The sequence below is a fragment of the Oncorhynchus clarkii genome, chromosome 18, assembly GCF_045791955.1.
Source record: "Oncorhynchus clarkii lewisi isolate Uvic-CL-2024 chromosome 18, UVic_Ocla_1.0, whole genome shotgun sequence".
NCBI classification, from domain to species: domain Eukaryota; kingdom Metazoa; phylum Chordata; class Actinopteri; order Salmoniformes; family Salmonidae; genus Oncorhynchus; species Oncorhynchus clarkii.
This window is the reverse complement of record NC_092164.1, coordinates 3,862,773-3,875,325: the sequence shown is the minus strand read 5'-3', so window position 1 is coordinate 3,875,325 and position 12,553 is coordinate 3,862,773. Positions and strand designations below refer to the sequence as shown.

At 42.1% G+C, this 12,553-nt stretch overlaps 1 protein-coding gene across 1 annotated transcript; it reads left to right on the top strand.

Annotated features, from left to right (window-relative positions):
• Positions 1 to 12,219, top strand: LOC139372883 (zinc finger protein ZFP2-like). Its single transcript, XM_071112740.1, has 3 exons — positions 1 to 53; positions 6,278 to 6,516; positions 10,599 to 12,219. The coding sequence occupies exons 2-3, from the start codon at positions 6,414 to 6,416 to the stop codon at positions 11,612 to 11,614; spliced, it is 1,119 nt and encodes a 372-aa protein (XP_070968841.1). The 5' UTR covers positions 1 to 53; positions 6,278 to 6,413; the 3' UTR covers positions 11,615 to 12,219.
• Positions 12,220 to 12,553: the final 334 nt, after the last annotated feature.

Sequence of the window (12,553 nt, the reverse complement as noted above, 5' to 3'; positions counted from 1 at the left end):
CAGAATAAAGAAAACGCCAGAACTGTGCTGACCGTTTCTATTTATTATTACAGGTATGTAATAGAACGTTTAAACGGACTAATATCGAAATAACGTTTGGGAAAGGTTTTGTGTCAAACCGAGTGAGTGAAGAACGTCAGAAAAAAACATTTACAAGCACACGGCGTGGTGTCCACCACACGTTTTCAATTGTGAGGCTTTCATTGTTCGTATATAACTCAGTGGGTTTCGCCTGGGGATGTTCAGTACAAAAACGTTGTGGAAGTTGCAGATAGAAATGCCTTGAATAGAACTGACATGATTCCTTAGAATCAGAGGCATGTTTGTTCTACATAATACATTTCTATCTGGTCGTGGCCAACGTCTCCGTCTCCCCGCTTGTCCCTACATATGTGAAGATAGCCACAATAACGATTAGCCAAAATAGTGGAATTTGCGGTTCAACCTCAAAGTAAAAGTACCTCATTGAAAGTGAGGCAAACGGATAGAAAATAGTGGAATCATTCCATATTTGGGCTAGATAATGATAGCATGATTGGAATGCTAATTTAAAATTAATTACAATAATTGATTCAATTGAAAATAAAGAGAAAACAACGTTTGAAATCCCACTGTGGATGTTATAGACCACATAATTGCATTGGGGACATTTTTATATGAACTTATGAAGCGGGTTGGATTGTGCACCTATGAAACAGGTGACACCCACAGAATACAATTACCAAGAGTTAACACGCATATTAATGTCTTAGCTCTTATTGCAGGACTTTGACTGAATACTCACCATCCCAGTCAGTCTATTACAGGGGTTCTCCAGTACTATTTCAGAAGGTCCAGTCACACACATTTCCTAGGTGGCAAAGGTCCAGATGGATATTGTCATTTATTGGCGTAGTAACAAACTCCCAACTTACAACCACAAAATCTTCACAACCCTCTTGTTGGCAGGTTTAAATGTAATATCACACAATTCTATACATTTTGAGATGGTTGCAGTTTTAAAGCAAATTTCCTGCAATTTTACACATTTCCATGTCTTCTGTGTTTATATGATACCAGGGGTCGAAGCCCAACCAAAAAAGTATTATTATATATATTCTGGGTTCTGTGGTCCGTATTCACCCCATTCTGGATCTGGACCGTGGTCTGTATTGACCCCATTCTGGATCCGGACCGTGGTCTGTATTGACCCCATTCTGAATCTGGACCGAGGTCTGTATTGACCCCATTCTGGATCTGGACCGAGGTCTGTATTGACCCCATTCTGGATCTGGACCGTGGTCCGTATTGACCCCATTCTGGATCTGGACCGTGGTCCGTATCGACCCCATTCTGGATCTGGACCGTGGTCCGTATTGACCCCATTCTGGATCCGGACCGTGGTCCGTATTGACCCCATTCTGGATCTGGACCGTGGTCCGTATTGACCCCATTCTGGATCTGGATCGTGGTCCGTATTGACCCCATTCTGGATCTGGACCGTGGTCCGTATTGACCCCATTCTGGATCTGGACCGTGGTCTGTATTGACCTCATTCTGGATCTGGACCGTGGTCCGTATTGACCCATTCTGGATCTGGACCGTGGTCTGTATTGACCCATTCTGGATCTGGACCGTGGTCCGTATTGACCCATTCTGGATCTGGACCGTGGTCCGTATTGACCCCATTCTGGATCTGGACCGTGGTCCGTATTGACCCCATTCTGGATCCGGACCGTGGTCTGTATTGACCCATTCTGGATCTGGACCGTGGTCCGTATTGACCCATTCTGGATCTGGACCGTGGTCCGTATTGACCCCATTCTGGATCTGGACCGTGGTCCGTATTGACCCATTCTGGATCTGGACCGTGGTCCGTATTGACCCCATTCTGGATCTGGACCGTGGTCCGTATTGACCCCATTCTGGATCCGGACCGTGGTCCGTATTGACCCATTCTGGATCTGGACCGTGGTCCGTATTGACCCCATTCTGGATCCGGACCGTGGTCTGTATCGACCCCATTCTGGATCCGGACCTTGGTCCGTATTGACCCATTCTGGATCCGGACCGTGGTCCGTATTGACCCCATTCTGGATCCGGACCGTGGTCCGTATTGACCCATTCTGGATCCGGACCGTGGTCCGTATTGACCCCATTCTGGATCCGGACCGTGGTCCGTATTCACCCCATTCTGGATCTGGACCGTGGTCTGTATTGACCCCATTCTGGATCCGGACCGTGGTCCGTATTGACCCATTCTGGATCCGGACCGAGGTCTGTATTGACCCCATTCTGGATCTGGACCGTGGTCCGTATTGACCCCATTCTGGATCCGGACCGTGGTCCGTATTCACCCCATTCTGGATCCGGACCGTGGTCCGTATTGACCCCATTCTGGATCCGGACCGTGGTCCGTATTGACCCCATTCTGGATCCGGACCGAGGTCCACCAGTTGAGTATGGAGGGTCTTTTGTTTGTGTTGGACATTCATATTGCACTCTACAGTCTTACCAGTGGATTGTTCAGCCTACTCAGTGACACCCACAGAACACAACTATGTAGAGTTTACACAAATAGTAGCATCGCAGCTCTATTGCAGGACTCTGAAACCTCTGTTGTCCCGGAGTTGGACCCCGTCAGCTAAATTGTCATGATCATCAGTGGTTTCAAGTTTCTCTGTACATTTTGGACGAGATGATCACAGCAAAAAATAATTACTTCTGCATTTCCCGCTGTGTTAAACACATTGATTCTCATTGCGGCGGCAGGGTAGCCTAGTGGTTAGAGCGTTGGACTAGTAACCGCTGTGACAAGGTACAAATCTGTCGTTCTGCCCCTGAACAGGCAGTTAACCCACTGTTCCCAGGCCGTCATTGAAAATAAGAATTTGTTCTTAACTGACTTGCCTGGTTAAATAAAGGTAAAAAAAAAATTGCAAATAGGCTCTGGATAACTCCTGATAGAGTTGTTTAGCTGATGGGTCTATTCAGCGCTTAAATAGACAACATGATTAGTCACAGGAACCAGGACTAATAAAGCCAATACAACTGGCTGTTTTACAAACGCTAGACCTACCACATGGATGGACATTCATAAAATAAAGTTATAGGCCAACACTGTAGGATACACCCCAGTAAACACTGTAGGATACACCCCAGTAAACACTGTAGGATACACCCCAGTAAACACTGTAGGATACACTCCAGTAAACACTGTAGGATACACCCCAGTAAACACTGTAGGATACACCCCAGTAAACACTGTAGGATACACCCCAGTAAACACGGACCGACGTCTTTAGGATGCCTTTTTTGGCTTGGCCCAAACCTTAGACCGGACCAAATCTGAACCAATCACATCATTAGGCAGGTTTTCATTGACCCGGGTGCGTTCGACAAAAGTAATGTGACAAAAAATCTTTGCGGCGGCAGATATGATACATTTTATAAAGATCAACAACATTTTTAATCGTTTGATGGTGGATTTTTCTTTTGTCAAAGTTTCTTTATTCCAGACAAGTGAGGATAGAAGCTGTGTTTAAAAAAAACAACGTATGATTGCGGAATCATTTTGACGGTACGAGGTGCGTCATTTCTAACAGCTGTTTTTATCGATACAAGATAATTAAATGAAAGCACTAAGCGGGCAATTGTCGGATCTATTTTCTATGCGAACTTTCTCTAAATGTCGACAAAAAAATAATTGGACAAGTTATTGGAGACAGCTACTGTTTCACAAGATTGGAACGCATAGTACAGCAGAGTACAGGAACGTAAAGTTTAGTAGAGTACAACAATACAGAGTATAGTACAGTATAGTACAGTATAACGTACTGTATTGTACTCTACTCTAATGTACTGCGATAGGGCTGGGCGGTATGGAATAAATATCATACAGCTGTATCTTGAGTTTTTAAATGTTTACATTTATTTATTGGCAATTCACGATGTGTATATATATATATATATATATATATATTTGTTTTTTCTCTAAATAAGCCTTGTACAATTAAAGGTTGAATACACTGCATTTCTAACAGTCAATAATCTAATGAATTCAGGGCTTGTGAAGTTATACCTAAGCTAAATATGCTAAATATAAGCCTTCCACAACCATAACACCCACTAATAATTGTATTATTTTATCAAAATAGTTTAACCTGCTATTTTTTGTTGTTGCAATAATCACTTCTCTCAAGCCCAGGTGCTGGTGATTAGCCTGCTAATCTTTGTTTCAAGTTTATGTAACAGTATAACTTTAGACCGTCCCCTCGCCCATACCCGAGCCCCCCTGCACACATCAACAACTGACACCCACGAAGCATCGTTACTCATCGCTCCACAAAAGCCGCGGCCTTTGCAGAGCAAGGGGAACTGCTACTTCAAGGTCTCAGAGCAAGTGACGTCACCGATTAAAACGCTAACTAGCCGTTTCACATCCGTTGCATTTAGCCAAATTGGATCTATTTGCTAACAAGGTTTAACAGTTGAATTGTTATGAACACACCCTTCTTTCTGTCTCCAACTGTTTGAAAAGCTTGTTAGCCTGTCCACTTTGTTCAGATGTTAAATCAAGGGGCCTACCTTATTTCTCAGAATGAGAACGAGTTGTCAGTGCATTCTGAAGGTTCAGACCCCTTCCCTTTTCCACATTTTGTTACTTTAGCCGTATACTAAAATTGATTTAAATTAAATGTTTTTCCTCATCAATCTACACACAATACCCCATAATGACAAAGCAAAAACAGGTTTTTAGAATTTTTTGCAAATTTACAAAATAATTCAAAACCGAAATGCTTTATTTCCATAAGCATTCGGACCCTTTGCTATGAGACTCAGAATTGAGGTCAGGTGCATCCTGTTTCCATTGATCATCCTTGATGTTTCTACAACTTGATTGTTGTCCACCTGTAGTAAATTCAATTGATCGGACATGATTTGGAAAGGCACACGCCTGCCTATATAAGGTCCCACATTTGACAGTGCATGTCAGAGCAAAAACCAAGCCATGAGGTCGAAGGAATTGTCCGTAGAGCTCTGAGACAGGATTGACTCTTCCTAGAGCTGGCCGCCCGGCCAAACTGGGCAATAGAGGGAGTAGGTCCTTGGTCAGGGAGGTGACCAAGAACCCAAAGGTCACTCTGACAGAACTCCAGACTTCCTCTGTGGAAATGGGAGAACTTTCCAGAAGGACAACCATCTATGCAGCACTCCACCAGTCAGTCCTTTATTGTAGAGTGGCCAGACGGAAGCAACTCCTTAGTAAAGGCACATGACTTCCTGCTTGGAGTTTGCCAAAAGGCACCTAAAGGACTCTGACCATGACAAACAAGATTCTCTGGTCTGATGAAACCAAGATTAATCTCTTTGGGCTGAATGCCAAGTGTCACATCTGGAGGAGACCTGGCACCATCCCTACGGTGAAGCATGGTGGTGGCAGCGTCATGATGTGTGGATGTTTTTTAGCTGCAGGGACTGAGAGACTAGTCAGGATCGAGGGAAAGATGAATGGAGCAGGGAGATCCTTGATGAAAACCTGCTAAGGACCTCAGACTGGGGTGAAGGTTCACCTTCCAACAGGACAACGACCCTAAGTACACAGTCAAGACAATGCAGCAGTGGCTTTGGGACAACTCTCTGAATGTCCTTGAGTGGCCCAGCCAGAGCCCTGGACTTGATCCAGATTGAACATCTCTGGAGAGACCTGAAAATGGCTGTGCAGCGACGCTCCCTATCCATCCTGACAGAGCTTGATAGGATCTGCAAAGAAGAATGAAAGAAACTCCCCAAATACAGCTTAAAATGTCATACCCAAAAAGACTCAAGGCTGTAATCGCTGCCAAAGGTGCTTCAACAAAGTACTGAGTAAATGGGTCTGAATACTTATGTAAATATGATATTTCTGTTTTAAACTTTTAATACATTTGCAAAAAATTCTTAAAACCTGTTTTCACTTTTTCATTATGGGGTGTATTGTCTGTAGATTGATGAGGGGGAAAAACTATTTAATACATTTTAGAATAAGGCTGTAACGTAACAAAATGTGTAAAATGTCAAGAGGTCTGAATATTATCTGAATGCACTGTTTAGGAAATCTAGTTTAGAATACGCTAAGTTCATTTACGTAGTGAACCCTTTATAGTGTGAACTTTGTGTCTAATGTAAAGATGAATTGAATGGTTTGTTGTCAGTGCTTAGCTACCTGATCTAATATAGTTTGAGAATAAAGATTGTGTCAGAACTTTCAAGACTCATTTTTGTGTACTTTTCTCTTTATTACTACTGGCCGACTCAGATTAAGTCTGAGGCCGGTAACATCAACAGTGAGGACAAACCCAGCCTGCCTCTCTCCGTCCACACTGATTCCAAACCTACAGTCACTGAGACCTGATTGTGACACAGGAACCCAGTTTGCACTGCAGGATCCAGAGATGGCATCAGTGAAGCTGGAAGACTGCAGTCAAACACTGGAGCTGAATGTCAACATTAAAGATGAAGAAGAGGAGGAGAAGATTGGGAAATCTGTTTCTCATGGTAAGAACAGGTTCTAACTATATCTTCAGAAGTTAGACCTCCATAAGTTATGAACCAGTCTATTGATAGGTTGACTTCTGTCATTCTGACATCACACATCCCTGAACAACTGGGTTATCTGGAGTGATCAGAGAGGAGACTAAAGAAGTGAAGTAGACAAACTGCCAGTGTTTTAAAGTTCTATGAAATGAGTCTGTGTAGTTACTAACCCTTGTGATAGTGAGTGAGGATGATATGAAATGAGTCTGTGTAGTTACTAACCCTTGTGATAGTGAGTGGAGGATGATATGAAATGAGTCTGTGTAGTTACTAACCCTTGTGATAGTGAGTGGAGGATGATATGAAATGAGTCTGTGTAGTTACTAACCCTTGTGATAGTGAGTGGAGGATGATATGAATCATAATATTCACCCCTTTCTGCCCTCAACTGTGGAGTAGCTTTTAGGGCCATAGACCCCATTTAGTCGACTGGTCAATTGTTGGTCAATAGGCTGTTAGTCGACCAAGATTTTTTTTAGTCGAGCAAATATACAGTACCAGTCAAAAGTTTGGACACACCCATTCTTTATTTTTTACTATTTTCTACATTGTAGAATAATACTGACGACATCAAAACTACGAAATAACACATAGAACCATGTAGTAACCAAAAAAGTGTTATTTTAGATTGTTCAAAGTAGCCACCATTTGCCTTGATGACAGCTTTGCACACTCTTGGCATTCTCTCAACCAACTTCATGAGGAATGCTTTTCCAACAGTCTTGAAGGAGTTCCCACATATGCTGAGCACTTGTTGGCTGCTTTTCCTTCACTCTGCGGTCCAACTCATTCCAAACCATCTCAATTGGGTTGAGGTTGGGTGATTGTGGAGGCCAGGTCATCTGATGCAGCAGTCCATCACTCTCCTTCTTGGTCAAATAGCCCTTACACAGCCTGGAGGTGTGTTGGGTCATTGTCCTGTTGAAAAACAAATAATAGCCCCACTAAGCGCAAACCAATTGGGATGGCGTATCGCTGCAGAATGCTGTGGTAGTCATGCTGGTTAAGTGTGCCTTGAATTCAAAATAAATCACTGACAGTGTCACCAGCAGAGCACCCCCACACAATCACACCTGCTCCTCCATGCTTCACGGTGGGAAGGAGGACCTAGTCTGCGCCTCACAAAGACACAGGGGTTTTATATCAAAAATCTCAGTTGATGTTGGGATGTCTGTTACTTGAACTCTGTGAAGCAGTTATTTGGGCTGCAATTTTTGAGGCTGGTAACTCTAATGAACTTATCCTCTGCAGCAGAGTCTGGGTTTTCCTTTCCTGTGGCGGTCCTCATGAAAGCCAGTTTCATCATAGCACTTGATGGTTTTTGCGAATGCACTTGAAGAAACTTTCAAAGTTCTTGACATCTTCCGGATTGACTGACCGTGTATTAAGGTAATGATGGACTGTCGTTTCTCTTTGCTTATTTGAGCAGTTATTGTCATAATATGGATTTGGTCTTTTACCAAATAGGGCCATCTTCTGTATACTACCCCTACCATGTCACAACACAACTGATTGGCTCAAACGCATTAAGAAGATAAGAAATTCCACAAATGAACTTTTAACAAGGCACACCTGTTAATTGAAATGCATTCCAGGTGACTACCTCATGAAGCGGGTTGAGAGAATGCCAAGAGTGTGCAGCGCTGTCATCAAGGCAAAGGGTGTCAACTTTGAAGAATCTCAAATATAAAATTATTTGATTTGTTTAACACTTTTTTGGTTACTACATGATTCCATGTGTTATTTCATAGTTTTGATGTATTCACTGTTATTCTACAATGTAGAAAATAGTACAAATAAAGAAAACCCTTGAATGAGTAGGTGTGTCCAAACTTTTGACTGGTACTGAATATATAAAAAATGTATGGCACACGAGCCATCTGTCTGATTCACGCCTGTCTGAGTGGACTAGTCCATTGCCTGTCTGGGTGGACTAGTCCATTGCCTGTCTGGGTGGACTAGTCCATTGCCTGTCTGGGTGGACTAGTCCATTGCCTGTCTGGATGGACTAGTCCATTGCCTGTCTGGGTGGACTCCTCCATTGCCTGTCTGAGTGGACTCCTCCATTGCCTGTCTGAGTGGACTAGTCCATTGCCTGTCTGGGTGGACTAGTCCATTGCCTGTCTGGGTGGACTAGTCCATTGCCTGTGAGTGGACTAATCCATTGTCTGTCTGGGTGGACTCGTCCATTGCGGAGGGGATGGCACACCACTATCACCAGTATATGCATTCAATATATTATTATTACAGTCTTACCATTGTCATTGTAGGAGTGGACACATTGTTTGTAGAGCATATACAACCTAGGCTACACTTGTGAGAAAAGTTTTGGTGTATTTCCTTCCATTTACGAGTTTACTATTAATTTTTTGTCTTTTGTTAAGAGTGCTCCTGTCAATGTTGAGTAAGGACACACACCTGATTACACCTGTAGGCTAGCTGGCCTGATTACACATAGAAGTATACCTATAGGCTACCTGGCCTGATTACACATATAAGTAGGCCTATAGGCTACCTGGCCTGATTACACCTGTAGGCTAGCTGGCCTGATTAGACATAGAAGTATGCCTATAGGCTAGCTGGCCTGATTAGACATAGAAGTATGCCTATAGGCTAGCTGGCCTGATTACACATAGAAGTAGACATATAGGCTAGCTGGCCTGATTACACATAGAAGTAGGCCTATAGGCTAGCTGGCCTGATTACACATAGAAGTAGGCCTATAGGCTACCTGGCCTGATTAGACATAGAAGTATGCCTATAGGCTAGCTGGCCTGATTAGACATAGAAGTATGCCTATAGGCTAGCTGGCCTGATTACACATAGAAGTAGACATATAGGCTAGCTGGCCTGATTACACATAGAATCAGGCCTATAGGCTACCTGGCCTGATTACACATTGAAGTAGGTCTATAGGCTACCTGGCCTGATTACACATTGAAGTAGGCCTATAGGCTACCTGGCCTGATTACACATTGAAGTAGGCCTATAGGCTAGCTGGCCTCTGTGTAAATGTAGGCCTATAAATGTGTCCATTTGGGGATCTGATACTATTCCTGATTGTCTTAACTCATCGTCACTGTGGAGTTTCTCAAATAAAAAATGTTCAGCTCAAACAGCAAGTAAACAAAGTCTGTTTCTATATCCATTGAGAATGGCAATAATTCCTCAATGTAGACTAATTAAAAAGTCTTACGATCTCTCTCCCTTTTGATAACCACTCAGCATGAAAGGGGAAAAAATGTCATGCTCTGATCCAGTGGAAATGTCATAAAATAGGTCTACCAGATTACTTCTTATCCCTTGCGCAAAATAGCCTACAGCTCTGTCTGTCTGGAGCTCGCTGGCATGGGAAAATCGTAAGGGCTCAGAATATTTTATACAATGTTGCAAGTTTTCTAGCACAGGCCAGACCAAATGATTAGTTGATACAATGTTTCAAGTTTGTTGCTGACAGGCCATGTGCAGCCAATTTGATTCATAGGATATCTATTTTCATCAGGGTATGTTCTACCTGCAGGTTGCAATGTTTTTATTTGTTGACTTTATGTGGGCTATTTTTACATATTGGCAATAGAAGTTACTTTTAGATTCATTTTAATTTAGATATAATTTTGATTAACCACATGACATTGATTTGAGATATAAAGACTTTATTATAAATGATATGAAAATCATAACGCAGCAGCGGGAGGAGGAGAGTCGAGAACAGATTTATTTTATTCTGGTTACGCTATATTGATCTCTGGCTCCCTCGTGAGTATTTTGTGTGTCTTCATTTTTAAGTCGCAGTGCTTAAAGCATCAGACAAGCTCAGTAGCCTCCATATAGTTGATTTTATTTCAGCACATATATATGGAAAAATACACGTTTTTAAAATTAAAACATTTGGTTGAAAGAAAACAAGACTCTCGGTCGAACGGGAATAACTTTTTTGTCGGGACAGCCCTAATAGCTTTATTCCCTGTATTGTACAGCCTACTGATATGAAGTCATATGTATAACACACCAACTGACCGGTTCTTCTGATGTTGTTCACACAGGAGACCATGTTGAGATATTCTCTACATCCGGAGAGCAACAGCAGGAAGATCACAGAGCTAAGAGGTCTCACCACTGCCCACATTGTGAGGAGATTTTCCCAATTCTATCAAAACTAGAAATACACCTAAAAATACACACAGGAGAGAATCTGTATTCCTGTACTGACTGTGGGAAAAGTTTCACAACATCACAGGCTCTGACAGTTCATCTGCGAGTCCACACAGGAGAAAAACCTTACTCCTGCTCTGACTGTGGGGAGAGTTTCTCTCAACAGAGCAGCTTAAAAACACACCAACGTATACACACAGGAGAGAAGCCTTACTCATGCTCTGACTGTGGGAAGAGTTTCTCCGTATCAAGCAACTTAAAAACACACCTAAAAATACACACCGGGGAGAAGCCTTACTTCTGCTCTGACTGTGGGGCGAGTTTCTCTCAACAGAGCCACTTACAAACCCACCAACATATACATACAGGAGAGAAGCATTACTTCTGCTCTGACTGCGGAAAATTCTTCACAACATCAGCTGAGTTAAGAGTTCATCAGAGAACACACACAGGAGAGAAGCCTTACTGCTGCTCGGACTGTGGGAAGAGTTTCTCTCAACAGGTCCACTTAAAATGTCACCAGCGAATACATACAGGAGAGAAGCCTTACTCCTGCTCTGTCTGTGGGAAGAGTTTCACCCGATTGGATATATTAAAATGTCACCAGCGAATACATACAGGAGATAAGCCTTACTCCTGCTCTGACTGTGGGAAGAGTTTCTCCCAACAGGGCAACTTAAAAATACACCAACGTATACATAAAGGAGAGAAGCCTTATTCCTGTTCTGACTGTGGAAAATGCTTCACAACATCAACTGAGCTAAAATCTCATCAGAGAACACACACAGGAGAGAAGCCTTACTACTGCTCTGACTGTGGGAAGAGTTTTTCCCGATTGGCTACCTTAAAAACACATCAATGTATACATAAAGGAGAAAAGCCTCATCAGTTCTCTCAGACCAACTAAGATTAAAGTCACTCTATCAATTAATTATCATCTCATAAAATAAGTGGTAGGAGTGAATTGGATCAAATGAAGAAAGCTTAGAACACGTTTCTCACTGTGAGAGAACTGTGCAGAGGAAAGGGAGCGTTATAGAATGATGACATTGGAAATCATCTTCCTCCATCTTTTTTTTACTTCAAAACATAGAAATGCACCATTTTCACATGTGTTAATGTTGGGGTGGGGATGGGGATGATGAATATGAAGTTGAAACATTTTAAAATGTCCTTTTAAGGAAAAAACAATAGGATGGTGGTTGGTCGGGTGGATGGATGAGTCAGCATATAACATGAAAGTCTAGCAACCCAACGGTTGAGTGTCAAATCTCATCACGGACAACTTTAGCATTTTATCTAATAAGCAACTTTGCAACTACACTACATGACCAAAAGTACACTACCATTCAAAAGTTTGGGGTCACTTAGAAATGTCCTTGTTTTTGAAAAAAAAAACTATTTTTTTTGTCCATTTAAAATAACATAAAATTGATCAGAAATACAGTGTAGACATTGTTCATGTTGTAAATTACTATTGTAGCTGGAAACAGCTGATTTTTTAAATGGAAAATCTACAGATGTCCATCATCAACAGCCATCACTCCTGTGATCCAATGGCACGTTGTTAGCTAATCCAAGTTTATCATTTAAAAAGGCTAATTGAACAATAGAAAACCCTTTTGCAATTATGTTAGCACAGCTGAAAACAGTTGTGCTGATTAAAGAAGCAATAAAACTAGACTAGTTGAGTATCGGGAGCATCAGCATTTGTGGGTTCGATTACAGGCTCAAAATGTCTAGAAACAAATAACTTTCTTCTGAAACTCGTCAGTCTATTTTTGTTCTGAGAAATGAAGGCTATTCCATGGGAGAAATTGCCAAGAAATGGAAAATCTTGTACAAT

Coding starts and splice junctions, on each gene's coding strand:
- LOC139372883 (XM_071112740.1), top strand. CDS start 6,414: ATGGCATCAGTGAAGCTGGAAGACTGCAGTCAAACACTGGAGCTGAAT. Junction 6,517..10,598: donor TGGGAAATCTGTTTCTCATG/GTAAGAACAGGT, acceptor TTGTTCACACAG/GAGACCATGTTGAGATATTC.